The 22,038-nt window shown below is 38.7% G+C and overlaps 1 protein-coding gene across 19 annotated transcripts in view; it reads right to left on the minus strand.

The window, feature by feature from the left end:
• GDPD4 (glycerophosphodiester phosphodiesterase domain containing 4) overlaps window positions 1-21,768 on the minus strand; it is a 119,910-nt gene extending 98,142 nt beyond the window's left edge. For 11 of the 19 annotated variants that reach the window (XR_012015714.1, XR_012015712.1, XR_012015713.1 and 8 more), the window contains exons 1-4: window positions 21,637-21,768; window positions 17,803-18,005; window positions 13,112-13,215; window positions 2,360-2,453 (exon numbers count right to left, since the gene is read on the minus strand). Coding sequence is in view for 6 of the 19 variants with exons in the window: in XM_072794749.1 (XP_072650850.1) it covers window positions 2,360-2,453; window positions 13,112-13,215; window positions 17,803-17,991 (387 nt within the window). In the remaining 13 variants the exon portion in view is untranslated. The other 8 variants (XR_012015722.1, XR_012015719.1, XR_012015718.1 and 5 more) reach the window with 5 other exon arrangements.
• Between the last annotated feature and the right edge of the window lie 270 nt (window positions 21,769-22,038).

The raw sequence follows: 22,038 nt of genomic DNA on the forward strand, positions 1-22,038 counted from the left end.
TAAAATGTCACCTTCTATGTGTAATGTTCACTAGCACCTCCAGGAAGAATTCTTTGGAATTTCCTAACAGTTGCCATACTGATACTCTTCCTGAGTTCCTAACAATTTCTTTTCCCTGTGATGAACTGTATTCTGGTTATTACTTAGACTCACTTGTGACAGAAGAGAAGGCAGAGGCCAGCCCTTCCAAGAGTTATTTAAAAGCTCTTGAGGAATCAGTGCCATTGTTACAACAGTTAACCACTGCTGTTAATCTGATACTTAGTCAACAAGTCTTAATTAGATTTTAATCTAAATCTAACTAGCTCCAAGTCAGCAGGGAATATATAAAGCTCTTAACTATTTTATCAAAATAATTTTATATATCTGATTTCATTTGCTTTTTATCCAGCCCCATAAAATGCCAATTAAATATTATCATTCTCATTTGAAAAAAAAAGAAATTGAGAGTCAAAGAGGTTACAAAGTAACCTAACAACAGAAACAGAACTCAGATTTTCCTCTTTGTGCACTGTTATTGCCACTGCATGTATCCAAAAAGATGTACCATAGAGTAGGAAGTTTGTGATAGTTATAATATATTGCCTTATTGGACACTAGAACTCATTTCTGCCTTAGAAGCTAACTATACCATTTAATGTGCACTGTGTATAAAAGCAGTACAAGTCAGTGGCCAGAGTTTGGCCCAGAGCACATCCTTCATCTGCATTTTCCCCATTAAAAGAAAAGCCACCCTCCACATCAAAACTTCCAGGATGGTTTTCCTGAAATAGAAATCTGATTTATGCCAAATGTCTTAGCTTTACTTTCCAGACCTTCCAAAATCTGTCACAAGCCTATCTTTTTAGCTATGCCCCCATTATTCTCCATTATGCTCTATATGCTAACAGAAACTGACCTTTCCCTCCTATCTACCCACACTCCATATTTCTATCGTGCCAACTTTGTCATAATGTTCCCACAGCCTGGAAATGTTCTTCCCCCATCTGCATATTATACACATGCCCAAATTCAACATCCCTTCAAGATCACACATCAGTGCCACCTCTTCCAAGAAGTCTTCCTTCTTGGCTGAAAGTCACCTCTTCCTTCTCAGAACCCATGCAGAACTTTTTTTTAGGCCTCTCTAATGACAAATATAATATTCTGTCTGGGTTAGCTATTTTTGTCTAAGAGTTAGCTGCCCTACTAGAATCTAAACTCAGCGAACTATGACACTTTTATAACTTTACATCTTATACCTATCTCTTTGAAGTGTCTTGCATGAAAACAGAAACTGCATGTTTTGTTGATCACTGTATACTCAATACTTATCACTCATACAATGATTAACAAATTTTATTGAAAAAATGCAAATTGCAATGGATTTGGTGGGTTGGGGTTTTCTGTATCAGAAAGGAAATCAGTAAGGTCAGGGAATTGTGAAATCTGGGAAAGATATATATGTCTTTTTAAAAAAAAAAAAAAAGATTTTATTTATTTATTCATGAGAGACACAGAGAGAGAGACAGAGAGAAAAAGAGAGAGAGAGAGAGGCACAGACACAGGCAGAGGGAGAAGCAGGCTCCATGCAGCGAGCCTGACATGGGACTAGATCCCGGGTCTCCAGGATCACACCCTGGGCAGAAGGCGGTGCTAAACCGCTGAGCCACCTGGGCTGCCCAAGATATATATGTCCTATGTGTACGTGGGCACTGAAATACTCCCATTACCTGAAAGTTAATCTCCCCTAGCTTTACACTTCTAAAGACTTTTCTCTTGCTTGGCCTGAATTTCTCATGTCACACTACACTACTATGTCAGGAAACAGAAATGGGGTCACTATTTGCCAAAGGTCTTACATATTACTACTCTGCACCTGGACTAGAGAACTAATGTACATTTGCATATTAGAATAGGTCTGAAAAACTAGCTAATTTGTAAGGCCCAGAAATACTGATGCTCAGGAGACAGGATATGGAATGCGGTAGTTCAATATGTAATGTGAATCTGGGGTGTTTAAAATAACAACACTGGGTGAACCATAAAAATAATTGGCTATGAAACAAGATTAGAAAAAGGATGTTCTAAAAAAAAAAAGAAAAAGAAAAAGGATGTTCTGGTACCTTTTAAAAGAGGAGGTTCTAAGACAGATCCTCTAATAGCACAAGCCTTTTTTCCTCCATCCATCCCTTGCGCCTAAGATTCAAGTAGCTGACACAAACCCCAACTCTGCTAAGACAAGCATGATCTTAGGTTCTGAAGGCTCCCAGCACCTACTAGATACCATCTCAGATAGGAGCACCTCATGAGGCTTCTCAGGAAGAGAATAGGAGAAATGTGAAACATTACTCACCAACCGCAATGAAACATTACTCACCACCAGCAATGAAGAGTAGGCAGCCAGGATCCCAAATAAACTGAGCAAAACAATGGACCAAAAGAACCAGTATCCTGTACCTAGAAAAACGACCCTGCAAAAATGTGTTTCAATCCTTTAAACATAGCAGAAATTAGCAGTGTCTGTGTCAAGGGTGAGGAACAAGACTGGACTAAATGAAGCATAAGAAAATGAAAGGAGTTAAGAGAAGCAATCTGAGAAGAGATCTTTGAAAAGCTGTGGAGATACTTAGTTGAGAAGTTTGACTTTACCCTACAGGCAACTTGGTATTTTAATGGGGGGGGGGGGGTCTGTATAAGTGGTATGATTTTTAAAAGTTATCTAGAATATATACTCAAAAATTATGCCCTCTTTATATAATACAAAAATTCTGGAATGTCAAAAGAGAAAAAGTCATCCATAAGTTCACCATCTTAATAAAATTAGTATTTTCCATTCTGGCAAGTTCCTTGTCCATTTGCATATGTTTTCTAATATAACTGCAATCATAGCTACCATATTAATTGCTCTATGCAAAAAAAAAATTGCTCTATGCTAGAGCTAAGAGATTTGGGCCCTTGTAAAGCAGATGGGACATATTCTGTTCCAAGAGTAGGTTATGAAAGAAACTTGCTAATTATTTGCTAAGAAAAATAGTGTTATTTTTCTTAGCAAAAATAACACCAACATAACTTAGTTATGTTAGTCTACATATTATATGTCAAATAATTTAGACTCATTTCCAGATAACAGAAATTACCTTCTCTCAATATAAAACCTGGAGAAATTACATTTTAATAATTTAAAATATACATCAACTAACATATAACCACATTAAAAATAAGAAAGGAAATTCTCTTTGGTCAGGGGCTATAAAACACATCAAGAAGAAAGAAACAGGCAAGCAGTCACCCTATCGAGAGCTATCACTAATCAAAACACAAGGAACAGTATTCTGCAGAAGATGAACTTACACCCAGAAATCAGAAATCATAAAAAAAAAAATGTCAACAAATGAATTCAATAAAGCTGACACATGGAATAACTTGCATTCAAGAAAATAGAGCAATCAGAAAAGAATCACAAAACAAATATATTTAAGATGTTTAAAGAAATAAAGGAGGACTAATATCCATGTAACAAGAATATGTTTTTGCTTAAAAAAAAAAAAAAAAAGGATTTTAAGTAATCTCTATACCCAACTGAATTTACAACCCAAGAGTAAGAGTTCCATGTTCTACTGACTGAGCCAGTCTGGGGCCCCAAGAATATAGTGGTGGGTTTTTTGTTTTTTGGTTTTTTTTGTTTTTTTTGTAAGATTTTATTTATTCATGACAGACACACACAGAGAGGGAGAAAGAGAGGCAGAGACACAGGCAGAGGAAGAAGCAGGCTCCATGCAGGGAGCCTGATGTGGGACTGGATCCCACATCTCCAGGATCACACCCCAGGGCTGAAGGAGGCACTAAACCGCTGAGCCACCAGGGCTGCTCAAATATAGTGTTTTAATACAAAGTTCTTGAAAGAAAATGAACAATGGACTTAATATCAGTGTAGATATAGCCAAAGGACTAATCAAACAGCTTAACCAAGAAATGGTTTTGGCTTTGCTTTCAAGTAAGAATAGAAAACTAAGGTTTGGGGATCCCTGGGTGGCTCAGCGGTTTGGTGCCTGCCTTTGGCCCAGGGCGCGATCCTGGAGTCCTGGGATCGAGTCCCACGTCAGGCTCCTGGCATGGAGCCTGCTTCTCCCTCTGCCTGTGTCTCTGCCTCTCTCTCCTCTCTCTATGACTATCATGAATAAATAATAAAAAAAAAATAATAAAAAAAAAAAGAAAACTAAGGTTTGCCATTTAATTGTGCCCCTTGTCTTTTCTAATCATTTTTCTGACCACACTAGATTTCTAATCATTTCTCTGACCACACTAGATTTTTTTCACTTCCTTTAACATTCTTTTTTTTTTTTTTTTAAGGCTTTATTTATTTATTCACGAGAGACAGAGAGAGGCAGAGACATAGGCAGAGGGAGAAGCAGGCTCCCTCTGGGGAGCCCTAAGCCAAACGCAGATGCTCAACCACTGAGCCATCCAAGCGTCCCTCCTTTCAAACTTCTTTTATATATTCAATCACATGTAAGTATTATTAATAGTTTAGTTCAGCTCAAAACTCTCTCGCCAAACTCAAGTGAAGTTCTTATCTACTTGCTATGAACTTCAGGCAAAGGAAAAGCTGTGATTTTTTTCTCTCTCCGTTTTCTACCTCTTCCTATGCATTCATCTGGCTAGTGGTGTGGGCAGGAGGTAGGTAACAAAAGGGAGTGAGAAGAATGAGCAGGAGTTAGGTTTAGTGACTACCTACACATCAGCGAGAATCAAAAAAAAAGAAGTCTTTCTTGGCTATCATCCCTCTAATCTGGGAATATACCACTGCTGATGAATATACAGGAGGCTCACTCTACATGGATTGTCCAATTTAGGCTTCTTGACTTAGTATTTTCAAGAGGCTTTCTCTCTGCTTTGGGCCATTTTCTTTTATATCCCCTTAGTTCCATAATCACATCCCCCTTTTAGAAGAAGGCCTTCTTATTCAATACAGAGAGCCTTTTTAGGACAGCCTAGTCAATGCAACCTCCTCATCTAAACCGACATTTGCTGTACTAGTGCTTAAGAAATCTTCAGGACCTCATCCTTGCTTTCCTATAGCTCCAAGATGCAGCTTTCTTGCATCTTCCCCCAATACATATACTATATACCACAGTTATATTAGAACCACCAATCATTTCTGAAAAAAAAAAAAAAGGCACATTATTGTGAGGCATTGAGAACTTTCACATACCATAAGGAATAGGGAGACAAGTCCAACCCCACAACACACACAGAGGGTGTGTGGGGGGAAGGAAAGTGACAATTGTCCCATCAAAAATTCTGCTCTACCTGTTTCTAGCTAAAGATAAGAACAATTTAAAAAGCTGGATGATATGTTTTTTAAAATCTAAATGAAGGCATCAGGGAATCTTGTGGTCACTGAACCACTTCATCACTATTGTTGCCCTGACTCATCATCTAGCACCCTGTGCTCCACGTAACAAATATTAGTTTAACAAAGTTGTAACATACTGCCTCCAAACTTGATGATAAAGGAGGCCTTCAGAAATAGTTGGTGCCTTTTACTACTATGACCTAGGACATGGAGAAACTAAAAAAGATCTGGCAGGATCAGAGTGTATGTGGGCCGAGGTGCCACTCCATGTCAGCTAAGTGAACTACCAGATAGTGATATTGCATGAAGGCTGCCATAATGCCTGAGCACACTGCTGACCTTCAGAGTATATAAAACAGTGGCTGCTGATTCACTTCCTACATCCAAATTTTATGCAAATTTCTCGTGACTAATCCTAACTCAATCCTATATTGGGAATGTAATTCTCAGAAATGAAGTTTTAGTTTAGCTGACCCAGAAAGTATATTATCACAGTCCACTCAAGGTCAATTTGGTATCCATACACACTTCTACTAACTACCCTTATTTTCTAACATGATGCAATTATCTCTCATGCAACCAAAAATGGACCAATCCTCTCTCCACAAGAGGTCAGAGTTCTCACCACTGGGTAATGGTTATACCTCTAATTTAAGTACTAATATATATGGTTAATTACTATCAACACACCCTATTTTGAATGGTAGAAGGATGGGAGAAGATAAAAGTAGATAAAGATAGACAGACAGACACACATATAAAGAAGGGAGGGAAGGAGGGATGGGCAAGCACAATTCTGGCCCCCATGACCTTTGCCCTTTGGTGTCACACCAGTGATGATGTTATGTTAGATGGTAAAAGGAACTTTGCAGATGTAATTAAGGTTACTAATCAGTCAACTTTAAAATAAGGAGATTAACCTGAATTATCTGGGTAATCCAGTGTAATCACATGAACTCTTAAAATCAGAAGAGGAGAGCATAAGAGGAAATCAGAGAGATGAAAAAGAACTCAGAGAAATACATAGTGCAAGAAGGATTTGACACCCAGTTGCTAGCTCTGAAGATAGAGAAAGCCACAAGCCAAAGAATGCACTGGCCTCTAGAAGGTGAGAAAAACTTCCATCTGATAACTGCCAAAGAAAGGACACTTCATTTCTACAGCCAGAAATACATGGATTCTGCCAACAACTTGAATAAATCTGGAAGTGGATTTTCACCCAGAGACTACAGATAAAAGCTCAGGCCAGCTGGCACCTTGAATTTAGCATTATGCGATCCGAAGCAGAGTACCCAGTTGAGCATGCTTGACTTCTGACCTATAGAACTGTGAGATAATAAATGGGTATTGTTTCAGGCCACTGAATTTGTAGTAATTTGCTATAGCAGCAATAGAAAACTGCCCATGAAACTTATTTGTGGCATTAGAACCTGTGGGAATACATTTATACATACAATTTCTATTTGATGATGGAGTATTTACTGGGAATTCTGCTTGCTGCCAAGTATGTTTATTCCAATTATGCATTCCAGAACTAGAGAAATAACCAGAGTGGGTTTGGGGACCCACTAGACCCACTGTAGAAATGGACCTGAGCCAAAGTGCCATCTATTACCTATCATCTGAAAGCCTTATTCTGACTAGTGAATCACATCTCCAGAAATTCCTATCAGTTCAGTGTCAGTGTCCATTAGTTCCTGTAAAAGTATAACCCCCATGCACAACGACCTTGGTAAATGGCTAGATAGTCTTTGGGGGGAAACTAGGAGGAAGACTGACAGTATATACTTTTGATTGTGTAGCAAGGTCCTTATGCAGAGTCTTACTTTCATTTAAGAGCAAATTTATTTGGTAAATGAGTAAAATAGAGAGCAGGCAAATAACAGAAAAGATTAACAAACTTAAAAGTTGAATTTTTGAAAAGGTAAATAAAATAAACAAACCTGTAGCAAGACTAACCAAAGAAGAAAGAGAGGACCCAAATAAATAAAATTATAAATGAAAGGGGGGACGCTCCAACTGATACCACAGAAATAAAAGGGATCATAAACAACTGCTATGCCCAACTATATGCCCACAAACTAGACAACCTAGAAGAAATGGGTAAGTTCCTAGAAACATACAACCTACCAAGAATGAATTATGAAGAAATAGAAAATCTGAACAGACCTATACTGAGAAGACCGACTCAGAAATCAAAAACCTTCCAGCAAGAAAATCCCAGGACCAGATTGTTTAACTGGTGAATTTTACCAAATATTTAAAGAATTAACACAATTCTCTCTCAAACTCTTCTAAAAACCAAAGAGGAAAGAACACTCCCAAACTCATTTTACAAAACCAGAATTACCCTGATACCAAAGCTGGATAAGGACACTACAAGAAATGAAAACCACAGGCCCTGGGTGTTATATGCAACGAATTAATCACTAATTTCTATCCCTGAAACTAATAATATATGTTAACTAAATAGAATTTGAATAAAGAATATTTTAAATAAGATAAAAAATAATTTAAAAAAACTATAGACCAATATCCCAGATGAATATAGATGCAGAAATTCACAACAAAATATTAGGAAGCCAGATTTAACAGCACATTAAAAAGATCATACACCATGATCAAGTGGTTCATCCCAGTAATGTAAGGAAGGTTGAACATACACAAAACAGTAAGTGCGATACACTACATTAATATGATGAAACACAAAAATCATATGATCATCTCCATAGATGAAAAAATAGCATTTGACAGAATTCAATATCTATTCATGATAAAAACTCTCAACAGGAAAACCAAGAAACAGACTCCTAACTATAGAGGACAAACTGATGGTTAATAGAGGGGAAGTTGGAGAGGAATGGGTTAAGTGGGTGATGGGGATTAAGGAGGGCACTGTTTGTGATGAGCACTCGGTATAATATGCAAGTGCTGAATCACTAAATTCTATATCTGAAACTAAATTTACACTGCATGTTAAGTGGAATTAATTAATTAATTTTTAAGATATTATTTATTTATGAGAGATACAGAAGGAAAGCCAGAGGCAGAGAGATTCCTCATAGGGAGCCCGATGTGGGACTCAATCCAGGAACCCAGGATCACAGGCTGAGCCAAAGGCGTCTAGACACTCAACCACTGAACCACCCATGTGTCCCTGATAACTGGAATTTAAACAAAAATTTGGAAAGAAAAAAACTCAATAAATAAAATACAGAATTATACCCTAACATAATAAAGGACACATATGACAAGTCTACAGTGAATATCTTAATTGTGAAAGGTTGAAAGCTTTTCCTCTAAGATCAAGAACAAGACAAGGGTGCACACACTCTCACCACTCTTATTCAACATAGTACTGGAAATCCCAGCCAAAGCAATCAGGCAAGAAAAAAAAAAACAGAATTGGAAAGGAAGAAGTACAAATGTCTCTATTTGCAGATTATATGATTTTATATATAGAAAATATAGACTTCACCAAAAAACAATTAAATCTAATTTAGCAAATTCAGTTAAGTTGCAGGAGACAGAATCAACACCCAAAAATAGTAGCATTACTGTACATTACTAATGAATTATATGAAAAAGAAATTTAAAAATTCCATTTACATTAGCATCAACAACAATAAAATACCTAGGCAGAGATTTAACCAAGGAAGTTAAAGACCTACCTACTGGAAAATAAAAGACACTGAGGAAAGAGATTGAAGACATGAATGGAAAGATATCCTACATTCATGACTGAAAGAATATTATTAAAATTCTCATATTACCCAAAGCCATCTGTAGATTCAGTTCAATTCCTACCAAAATTCCAAAGGCATTTTTCACAGAAATAGAACAATCTTAAAATTTTTATGGAACCACAAAAGACCTTGAACAGCCAAAGCAATATGGAAAAAGAACAAAGCTGGAGCCATGATACGCCCTGATTTCAGACTATATTACAATGCCATTGTAATCAAAACAGTATGGTGTGGGCATTAAAAACAGACATATAGATCAATGGAACAGAATAAAGAGCCCAGGTGTATATATGGTCAATAAATTTACAGCAAAGAAGCCAAAAACCAAGAATATACAATAGGGAAAGGGCAGTCTCCTCAATAACCTGGACAGCCACAACCAAAAGAATGAAACTGGACCACTGTGTAATACCATACACAAAATGGATTATTAAAGTCTGAATGTAAAATTTGAAATAATAAAACTCCTAGAAGAAAACATAAGCAAAGAGTTTCTTGACATCCATGTTGGTGATGATTTTTTTTGGATTTGACACCAAAAGCTAAGGCAACAAAATAAACAAGTGGGACTATATCAAACTAAAAAGCTTCTGCACAGGAAAGCATCAACAAAATGAATGGCAACCTACTTAAAGGGAGAAAATATCTGCAAAACGTGTTTGAGTGAGTGGTTAATATCAAATATACATCAAGAACTCATACATTTCAATAGCAAATAAATAACCCAATTAGAATTGAGAAAGAGATGTAATAAACAGACATTTTTCCAAAGAAGACATATACACCAAGAGGTACGTGATAAAGTATATAAAAGTTACAGCATAGGGTATACAGTCAATGGTATCGTAATAGCATTGTATGGTGACAGCTGTACTTGCGGTGAGCACAGCATACAGAGTTGTGGAAAATAAAAGCACAAGACCTTTAAAATAAGTTATAGTGAAAAAATTAATAAAAAAAATCAAGGACAGTTTCTTCAATAAATGGTGCTAGGAAAACTGGACAGCCACATGTAGAAGAATGAAACTAGACCATTTTTTTATACAAAGATAAACTCAAAATGAATGAAAGGCCTAAAAAATGGACAGACGACCTGACCATTTTTCCAAAGACATTCAGGCCAACAGGTATAGGAAAAGGTGCTCAGTATCACTAATCATCAGGCAAATGCAAATCAAAACTCACAATGAGATATCACCTGACACCTGTTAGAATGGCTATTATCAAAAAGCCAAGAAATAACAAATGTTGGTGAGGATGTGGAAAAAAGGGTACCTTTGAGCACTGTTGGTGGGAATGCAAAATGGTACAGCCACTGTGGAAAACAGTATGGAGGTTCCTTAAAAAATTTAAAATGGAACTACCATGTGACCCTACCAATTCCACTTTGGGATATCCAAAAGAAATAAAAACAGTAACTCAAGAAGATATATGCACCCCCATCTTTAGTGCAGCATTATTTATAATAGCCAAGATATGGAAACAACCTAAATGTCTGTCAATGGATTAATAAAGAAAAATATGGTATAAATACACAATGGAATATTATTCAGCCATAAAAAAGAATGAGATCTTGCTATGTGCAACAGCATGGATGGACCCTGAGAGTATTATGCTAAGTGAAATAAATCAAAGAAAGATAAGATATCATATGATCTCACTTATAGGAAATCTTAAAAAAAAAAAAAAAACTAAACTCACAGACACAGAAAACAGATTGGTGGTTTCTAGGGGCAAGGAGTGAGGGGTAGGTAAAATGGGTGTAAATAGAAAAAAAGGTACAAATTTCCAGTTAGAAAGTAAGTCCTGAGCATGTAATATACAGCATAGTGGCGTAATAATATTATATATTTGAAAGTTGCTGAAGAGAGATCTTAAAAGTTATCACAAGAAAAAAATTTGTAACAATGGTGATGGATGTTAATTAAAATGGTGATCATCTTGCAATATATACAATACCAAATCATTATGTTGTACACCTGAAACTAATAAATTATATCTCAATAAAAAGTTTTCCAAAATTGGGAAATTCTAAATATAAGAAATGAAACAGGGATCCCTGGGTGGCGCAGCGGTTTGGCGCCTGCCTTGGCCCAGAGCACGATCCTGGAGACCCGGGATCGAATCCCACATCAGGCTCCCGGTGCATGGAGCCTGCTTCTCCCTCTGGCTGTGTCTCTGCCTCTCTCTCTCTCTCTCTCTCTATTTCTCTGTGACTATCATAAATAAATAAAATTAAAAAAAAAATGAAACATTTTTGTATTTCAAGTGTTTTGTAGTAACTTAGAACTGATGCATAAAGACTGCATATAAGCAGACAAGAAAAATCACTAAAAATCCCACAAGATAATGGGCAAAGAAGAAAACTAAAAAGAAAATAAACTATTTTTAACACTTAATGATTAAATTAAAATAAAACAAATTCTATCTATAAAATTAATAAAAATTATTCAAAATAGAATAATTAATGCTGTCAATGACAGGTTAAAATAGAAACTCTCGGGGCACTTGGGTGGCTCAGCTGATTGAGCATCCAACTCTTGATCTCGGCTCAGGTCATAATATCAGGGTGGTTAAAACTGAGCCCCAAGTTGGCCCCATGCTGGGTGTGGAAACTGCTTAAGATTCTCTCCCTTTCCCTCTTCCTCTGCCCCCTCCCCCCAACTCAGGCAAATACATGCACATGTGTGCTCTCTTTCTCTATAAAACAAAAACAAAAACAAAGAAACTCTCATATACCTCTGTTGCAAATGAAAATCACTACAATCTTTTGAGAAAGTACTTCAGCAATAGGCATAATGAATATTAAAAATGTTTATTCTTCTTGGCTCAATAATGCTACTTGTGAGAATCTATCCAAGACCTAAGTCAGAATACAAACTCTTATTCTCTGCACTCTTATTTCATAAAAACAAGAAAATTAGAAACATTCATAACCACATACAAAGTGGTTAAGTATTTTACAGCATCTTCATATCATGAAATATTTTGAAACTATTTTAAATGATGTTCAGTTTTTAACAATTTTTTCAAAATGTTTATAATTATTTTAAGTGAAAAGGAAAAATAAAATTATATATATGTATGGTATGAGTGCAATAATATAAAAAAATAAGTGTAGAAAAAAAGGCTGGGAAATATACCAACAAGTAATTGTCACTCAAGAATAAGACTAAGCTGATTTTTATATTTTTCAAGTTTTTATATTTAAAATAACAAACCAGGGGTGCCTAAATGGCTCAGCTGGTTAACTGTCCAACTCTTGATTTTGGCTCAGGTCATGACCTCAGGGTCACAAGACTGAGTCCCACCTCTGGCTCCATGCTGTACGGAGCCTACTTAAGATTCTCTCTCTCTCTAACCCTCTCTCCCTCCCCTCCTCTCTTCTCTCCCCTCCTCCCTTGAAAAAAAAAAGAAAAGAAAACACACTTTAATTCTATAAAAGTAAAACTCAACTATATTCCATTTTTTTAAAAGTCTCGTATTCAAACATACCTCTTTCTCCCCCAAATACCAAATAATGAGTAAGATTTGCAACCACCAGACCAAAGAAACTGGAATTGCTGTGAGCAATCCAGTATGAAGAGTGTGGCCATGAAAGAATGCCAAGGACACCCATTTCTGTGTTCAGAGCCCTAGGAAGCTCCCTAGGTACAGAAGGAAGAGGGGGAGGCTAGAGGTGAGGCAGAGACAGGAGGGTTCATGGACAGAGAACACAAAGACCAACTAGTATAAGGCATCAGTAGCCCAGACAAAAAGACTGGGAACAAGGTTTCAGGGAGTCATCTGAATAGCTTCCCACTGAGCCAGATTTGGACTAAATGTGGAAGGTAAGTGAAATAAGTGAGGGTGCTGAGCATCCTTCCTCCACCACAGAGTTAGGCCTCTCATCCACCCACTGTGGAAAAGACCAATTTTGTGACCCTTCCTCTTATACCACCAGATCTTTTCAGCCTGAGGTACAATTCAGGTGGCCAGCAAACCAAAGAGCCCCTATACAAATGAAAACACAAAAAGTGAAACTCACCAGTCAAAGCCAAAGTATTCATTTGAAGTTTCTATCCACACGAACAGCAAAATCACAGACAAGAAAAATGAAATAATCACAAATGGGTAAAATAATCGCTCTCTCTGGGAAAAGAAAAAAGTATAAATCAGCTCCATTTATCCATGTCACTTCAGCAATATCTGTATAAACTTGTCAAAGTTCTGTATAGTTGCAATGCCGCACATTATCTTCTGGAGACTGGAGTGACCACTGTATTCTCCTTACCCCTATGGAATTTTGTATAAGCCTATTTATAACATTTATTACATTTAGTTGCAATTACATGTTTATCTTTTTGTATTTGGTGAGAAAGTTTCTTCTCTAAGAAACTGTTACACACCTCCATCCTGGCAATATCCAGCAGAGTTCCTTAAATGGAGCTAGCTCTTAACAACCCTCTGTTGCATTAATCCACCTCTTCATCTACCAAATGTTTGTTCGCTGACTCAATCTTTGAGTAATTCATCCAGTCATCACTCATCAGTTCATTTAGTCACTTACCTGCCCAAATTTGGGGGATGGAGGACAGGTTAAGGAATAAAGCTTTTTTTGAGTAGCTACCTTGTGCCAGTACAATGCTAGAAATTGCAAAAACTACTTTCATTTGCTTCATTTTTCAATATGGCCATATAAATTAGGTATTATTATCCTTAACTTTGCAGAAGAACTAAAGCTCAGAGAAGTGAAATAATTGACTCAAAGCCACACAGCCAAGAAGTAGCAGGGATACTGCCCAGATCTCTGAGCCTAAAGCCAGGATGGAGTACATCTTTATGGAGGTGTTCAAACAGCCTTGAAGGCAACCTCCTTCACTGAAAGTCACATCACAAGCCAGTCATGCTAGAGGTTGCCAAATGCTTCCCGGGAACATTAGGTTTGCGTTGCTACCTGAGTTACAATCTTAACACTTCTGTATCACCTAAATAAGAATTCTGCCTCTCTTTAGGGCAGCCCGGGTGGCTCAGCGGTTTAACAACGCCTTCAGCCCAGGGTGTGATCCTGGAGACCCGGGATCGAGTCCCACATCAGGCTCCCTGGGTGGAGTCTGCTTCTCCCTCTGCCTGTGTCTCTGCCGGCCCCCCACCCATGAATAAATAAATAAAATCTTAAAAAAAAAAAAAAAGAATTCTGCCTCTTTAGAACACTGCATTTAATCTGTTAACACTGGACAGATAATCTTTGCCCTGTCTAAACTATGGCATTACTGTGAAAAATAAAAATAAATAAAATGGAAAATGTAGGAACTGTATTCCAAAAAGATGAGAGACATTACAGCTATCAAGGTGCACTTTCTGGGTGTAGGAGGATGAAGAGCACAAAATCTTTGATTCAGATTTTACACTCCTACTCTATCTTCTAAATCTCATGTGGACTTTAGAAACATGTATCAGATAATGTCATTCCCCTGCTCAAAACCCTGCCAGAGCTTCCTGTTGCATTAACATACCATCAAACTGCCTGCCATGGCCCACAAGGTCCTCAATGATCAATCCTTGTCCATCCCTGACCTCATCTTATTCTACACATTCCATTTCTGAACTCCAGACTGGCCTTCTTTCTGTTTCTATAATATGACCAAATTCATTTCTACTTCAAAACTTTTGAACTTTCTGGTTCCTCTGCCTGGAATACTTTTGCCCCCAGCTGCACACATGGCTGACTCTACATCTCCATTTAGGAGACAGTTCACATGACGCTTTTGCAAAGAGATCTTCTCCAACCACTCTCCCACCCCAGATTCTAACACTGTTTCTTATTTAATATCTTTAAAGCTCCTATCACTATCTGAAATAATCTCTCTTCATTTATGGTCTATTAACTAACTCATCCCACTAGATTCATAAGCTGCAGGAAGGTTGAGGCCTTAGTTGTCTTATTCACTGTGGAACAGAAGTGTTCCACTAACTTGTTTTTGTTGAATAGATCCATTTCCTTGTTTTGATTCTCACTGTTGCCCCTCTTCCTCAATCATTTTCAAAGGCTCCCCGCTATTTACAAGGGAAAGTTCAAATACTTTAGCTTGACACAAAGATGCTTCATAATTTGATCAAAATATTACTTTACAACCCTATTGCTTACCATTGCTTTACATGTCCTTAATTCATCATTGGAAATTTACTTTTCCCTAAACACACCACTGTTTCTCTATTCCTCGACCTCTGACCACCTCATTTCCTCTACCCATAATCCCTTGTACCAATATTTCTGTATATGAAAGATCACTTCCAAGAGTAACAAAATAGCTAATATTTATTAAGGGCTAATTGTGTGCCAAGCCCAATTCTAAGTGTTTTCCATATATTACTTCTTCCATTCCCACAACAAATCCTATTGGTAGGTACTATTATAACCATCTCCATTTTTCTTCCTTTTTTCTTTTTTTAAGATTTTGTCTATTCATGAGAGACACAAAGAGAGGCAGAGACATAGGCAAAGGGAGATGCAGGCTCCCTGCTGGGAATCCAAAGCGAGACTCAATCCTAGGACTCCAGGATCATGCCCTGAGCTGAAGGCAGAAGCTCAACCACTGAGCTACCCAGGCATACCTACCATCTCCATTATTCTAATGAGGCATCTAAAGCACTAGCTGTCAAGTAACCTGCGCAAGTGGTAAAACTCTAATTTGGAGATAGTCCGTGGTAAAGCCATAAACTGAATCCATGTAGTCTTTTCTCATAACACAAGATTTTAGTTCTTATGCTACATGCTTTGCTCCTTCCCCTGAGCGAAAATGGGGCCTTGAGAATTATCTAGGGACCTTAGGAATTATCTCATTCAATTCTCTAACTATAGAGAGGCTCAGAGATCTCAAATCATCAGCCAAAGGCAGAGTGGGAATTAGTACTCAAACATTCTCCCAGGCTCTAGTCCAAGGATTTTTCCATTACACACACTGCCTCAAATGTCACCCTGCCCATGAAGCCTCCCTTTTCTTTCTTATTACATAGTAACTCTCATGTAACTTACTTCCTCAATCCTAAGTAATAAGTTTCTTTTTTTTTTTTTTAATTTTTATTTATTTATGATAGTCACACACACAGAGAGAGAGAGAGAGAGAGAGGCAGAGACACAGGCAGAGGGAGAAGCAGGCTCCATGCACCGGGAGCCAGACGTGGGATTCGATCCCCGGTCTCCAGGATCCGCCCTGGGCCAAAGGCAGGCGCCAAACCGCTGCGCCACCCAGGGATCCCAGTAATAAGTTTCTGTTGAATCAGTTCACTCTTCTCCATATTTACCATCACTATCTAATCTAGACCACCAACATCTCTTACCTTAATTAAATACTGCTATCATTTTCTCTTTGAAGGCAAAGACATCTCCTCCCTTGTTTGTACCTTCCAATCCATCCCCCACATGATCAAACAATCATTCCAAAACATAGATCAGGAACATCAGTTTAAAATCTTTAGGGACTCTCTATCGTCTACATGATAGAAGTCAAATTCTTAAAACCACACAACATTGGTCCCATCTCCCTCTCTGGCTTCACTTCCCATCACTTCTCCATTTGTAACCTCCTTTCCACCTAAAATAAACCTTATACCAATGCCCCTTGACTCCTCAATACTATTGCTTCTGCCATCCCCTATGCTTAGCTACCCAGTTCTTAATCACCTCTTGCCTTCTATAAGAAGTTGTTTTCAGCCTCTCCCTTGGCACATGGAAGCATGTATGTATATATACACATACACACACACAAATACTCTTAGAATTTAAGATTGCATCATGCTGGTCTCTTCCTCCAATAGACTATGAATTGCTTGAGAGCAGGAACCATATCTAAGGCAGTTCTTCATTCCTAGACATTAGTATATAAACTAGTCTGTATAAACTATAAACTAATAGACTGTCTAGGAAGGTAAGATATAGGAAAGAGTAGAACACGTCTCCTAATCTAGGCAAGCTTCCCATTACTACCCCTTTGCTTGTGCTCCCCACTTTACATATAAGAAACTAGTGATCTAAATGGTCAGAATCTCAGACTTTGGCTGGACTGCATTTACAAGTACATGAAGGTACATGATGTGGCCCTCCTCTTATCACTTCAGTGTGCTCATCACTTGGTCTCTTATATCAAATAGTCCACCAGAGGATCCCAACATATGGCTTAGAATTTAAAATAAGAGGCTTCAATAAGATTAGGTCACATGCCACAACTCAGCCTTACTAAAGTTTTTCATTAGGGAAAATAGGCATTAGCCTGACCAATAATAAAGGAATACCTTGTTTCCTACTTGCTATTATTTTTCTCATAAACATAACTCCTTTGGGAAACTCACCATGAAGAGAGAATTTAAGATTCAAGCATTCCTGTAATTCCTAGTCAAAAACATCTAACTACACCTAAACTTCTTCTTCAAAATTTACTAAATGAATAAAAGCAAAAGTAAATCAATGAGTAAATAAATGACATAAAAGATTTAGTAAGAAAAAAAAAGATTTAGTAAGAAAAAGGAGAAGAATAAAAGTGAAAGAAAATGAAGAAAACAAGCATGTGTTTCTGTAAGGTTAATTTTGGCTCCAGACTTGTAGCAGGCTTTTCATCAGAGAACTAGAGCTCTACTATGCCCAGGCCTGGGGACTCTAATGATCCCTCATAGGGCCAGGAACCAGCCCATGTTCCCCACATTTGAGAAAGTATGGTCCTACTCCTTCCCATCTCTCTGTACCCAAGAGCAGCAGCAGGGTCCAGGTCTAGACATTTTCTCCTGTTTGACTTGCCACTCGCAGGTATAGCAACCAGTAATCAAGGTGATGTAGCATTGTCGGTTGCAGGTGCACAGGACACATGGATTACGCTCTTTCAGACTTCTATTCTTCTGGCTACTCCCAGGTTCAACCCTGTTGGCCTTAAGCATGGTTCACCCTCTTGCTGAAATGACAAATAAAATGATTAGGATCTAATAGCTCCTTCAAATGTTTCCTACCTCACTGTCATACAGAAAATTCCATCAAAAATTGATAGATTTTAAAAGTTTATAATCTAGGATAATGCACTGGATTCAGGGCAGATGAGTAGAGCTTCACCCTACCTTTTCCCCTAACTTGTTGAGTACTTAGTGCAGTCATGAGCTATCTAAGGTTTAGTTTTTTTTTCACCTCTAAAGTGGGACCATATTCTCTGTCCTGGACAACTAATAAATGCTGAAAGCATCTTATTAGATAACATATACACATGTGTTTTTTCAATATTTGTAATATGCTCCTGAAATAACTTGAGAACCTAAGAGGCATGGGTGAGGTATGTGAAAAATACAACCACCGACTAATAAGTGACTCAGATACACAGCTGCCTGGCTGCCCCTTCCCTTTTGCTCTTTTCCCATGTGGAATTAGTTAGCATTAGCCTCAATTTAAATGATGGAATATTCAAAATAGCAATGGCCAAAATATGACAAGTTTGTTTTTTCTTTTGCCAACAAAAATATTTCAGAAACTATGCGGTATGTAGCTTCACAATGTCCTTAAGAACCCTGATATCTTCCATCTTGCTGTTCCACTGCAGCACAGGGGTTCCTCATCAGCATCCAAAAATGGATGCTCAAGTTACATGCTACCATGCTAAATTCCAACTAGGAGAAAGGGAGAAGAACAAAGGATGTTCCCCCTTATTTTAAGGACACTGACAAAAATTGAACATGCATTTCACTGACAGAGGTTTTCTTACTAGAAAAAAAGAAAGAAAAGAAAAGGATATTGAGGGATGTCTAGCTGTCACTACTGAATTTTCTCACCCTACTGTAATAGGATACTCTCAGAGAATGTGTGGAATGAATGGCCAAAAAAAACCCCTGAAAACTATTTAAGAATAAACAAACAAGAAGTCTTAAAGGGCCTGATCCCAGGCAATCATCTCTGCTCCTGAAAACTTTGTTGTGCTCCACTTAGTTTTTCTGTGAAAAGCAGTGTTGTAGTTAAGTGTGTTGTAGTTCACAGTGCATAGTCTGAATGTACACCTCTGGCAAAAATGGGAATAAGAGGGACTGGAGTAACCTTCCCAACTTAAGTGACTAAAAACATGGGGAAAATATGAAAGAACAGTTTTCACACAGTGGACAACAGGCAGTGAACGATAGCCATTCTTGAGAGAGAAGAAACAAAGGAAGTGAGTATTATATATGCAATCTGGATAGTTTCCAGGATGAAGCACTGGGAATGAGAATGTAGGTGAATCCTGGCAGTATCCCTGAACTGAGCAGACAGAAATGGGAGTTTGGGGAAGGAAAAGCACCAACCCCTATGTCTTCCCCTGAGTCACCAACTGAATACAAATCAGTACATGGGTGTGAAGAAATTATCTGACACTACAGAAAGAACCACATAAAACAAGGTGCTTAGACAAAAGAGCTCACAAAAGGCTGGGAATAGTTGGTGTTTTCTCTAGAGCAGAAAAGCCTCATAATCCATGAGGCACTAGGAAGCATACTCAGAAGGGTATTGCCTCAATAGTAGAAAAAAGGGTGAAAAAAAAATTAGGTCTACATTAAAGGCTACTAGGATTATGGCCGGTCCAAAGTTTAAAAAGTAGCTTCAAAATTGTCAAAATGTTTCCAAGTAACTTGGATCTCTTCTGAAACAAAGATCAGAATTAAAAAAAAAAAAAAAAAAAAAATACAAGTAGCCAAAAAACCAAATTCTCAATGCCAACTATTCAATCAAAAATTACCAGGAAAAAAAAAAATTAACAGGAATATGGGGGCACCTGGGTGGCTCAGGTGGCTGGTGGCTTCCTTTGGCTTAGGTCATGATCCCAGGCTCCTAGGATCAAGCCCCACGTCCCACTCCCTGCTTAGCGAGGAGTCTGCTTTTCCCGCTCCCTCCCACCCTGTTCATGCACATGTGTTGCTCGCTCTCAAATAAATACATAAAATCTTTCAAAAATATATTTTAAAAAATTACCAGGAACATAAAAGAGAAAGGAAGGGTAGGAATTGGAGTCAAATGATGCAGTCTACCTCACTAGTTACCAGCAGATCAAAAGACCTTGTTTTTTGCTTGAGGCAAAAAGACAAAGAAAGACCTTTCACCATGATGCAAAATGACTTAAAAAATAATTTCCCATTTATGGGCACCCAATCAAATGGCTTCTACAGGAGAAACAGACAAAACTACAATCATGGTGGGAGATTTAGCATACTTCTCTGAATAAAAAATATATTAATTTATATTCTCTCAATAATAATATAATAACCAGACAAAAAAGTCTAAAAGGTTTTAACAACTTGATTAACTAATTTTTTTTTTAAGATTTTATTTATTTATTCACAAGAGACACACAGAGAGAGGCAGAGACACAGGCAGACGGAGAAGCAGGCTCCATGCAGGGAGCTCGATGACCAGGTCCGGGGCCCCAGGACCATGCCTGGGGCCCAAGGCAGACGCTCAACCGCTGAGCCACCAGGCGTCCCAATGAACTAATCTTAATTAACATGTATAAAACACTCAATGACTGCAGAATATACATTCCATTGGAATTGGAACATTTATTGAAAGTCGTATATTGAACCACACAATTGGTTTTAATAAACTTTTAAGAATTGGTATCTTACAGAGCATATTTTCTGACTACAGCACAATTCAGCCAGAAATCAGTAAGAAAAAAATAACTATAAAAATCCACACTTGGAAATTAAACAATATATAAAGGGGGGGGGACCCCATGGGTCAAAGGAAAATAATCACAACGGAAATGAGAAGCCTGAATTGGCTGATGATCAAACTCCATGAATTTGGTGTGACCAACTGCAAATATTGATATGCCCAAGAACAGAAGCCCTGTGACTGGGAGGGTGGTAAACTGCTTGAATACTGAATTACAGGCAGCATTTTCAGAATCATTACCACAGCCATTTCCCACGTACCTACAGATCCTTGAAGTTCAGTACCATTTAGGGAAAGATCAAAACATTGTTCCCCTTCCAAACCTCTCCTCTTGATTTCCAAACCCATATATCCTGCAGCCTGCAAAATCTCCACTGGGATTTCTCCCAAACATCTCAAAATATATCCCAAACCCAACTTTCCAAACCTATTCCTTCTGAAGCCTGTCCCATCATAGCAAAGGGCACCACCATCTACCTCGTGCTTCGGTCAAACGCCAGGGCCTGCTTGCCAGGATGGAGAACCTAGAACGAGACTCAGGCGCCCTCCACGAGGAAACGGGGCAAGAGACAACATTTGCAGGCGCTGAACCCAGGCAGCACTGGGCCAGGAGAGCCGAGGAGGGGAGGGACGGCCGAGCCCCTCACACCTGCAGGGAGTTGCGGGGCGAACGAACGCAGGCCCGCCCCGGGGCGCAGCGGAGGCCCTGGGCCTGCCCGGCCTGAGGGCCCTGCGGTCTCGGCTTCCTCCTCTGAGGCGGCGATGGCACCAGCTCACCGCCCCCACTGCGCTGCCGGGGCACGAGGGCCTGAGGCCTGGCCGCCAACTCGGTAATATGTACGAAGCCTTCCACTCCTGGAGATGCTTAAGGAGGGGAGCACAGAGCTGGACACACTACTTACGGCGACTTCAAAGCCTCAAACACAAATACGACTTCTCCACTGGAAAAGACCAGCGTCTCTCAAAATGGACGCCGGGTTTGAGGAGGCGCTGGAGGCCGCGGCGCGGGCGAGGCCGGGGGGCGTGGCCGGGGCGGCGGGGGCGTGGCCTCAGGTCTCTCCCCCACCGCCAGGCTAAGTTTACTCCGACCGCCCCCCATCCGAGCTCAGGTCACCACCGCGTTTCAAGTGTGTGTCTGGAAGTATGCTCTCTTTATTTTGCTGCTTATAAAAATAACTTGGGCATAAGCTTAGTTCTTGTTCGTCATTTAGTTTAGGCATTAACTTTTTTGTAGCCAAGTTATTTACAGATTATCTCTCCCTTTTTTTTTTTTTTTTTTTACTTTTTTTCTTGTCTTTTTCCCC

The sequence above is a fragment of the Canis lupus genome, chromosome 23, assembly GCF_048164855.1.
Source record: "Canis lupus baileyi chromosome 23, mCanLup2.hap1, whole genome shotgun sequence".
Taxonomy (NCBI): Eukaryota; Metazoa; Chordata; class Mammalia; order Carnivora; family Canidae; genus Canis; species Canis lupus.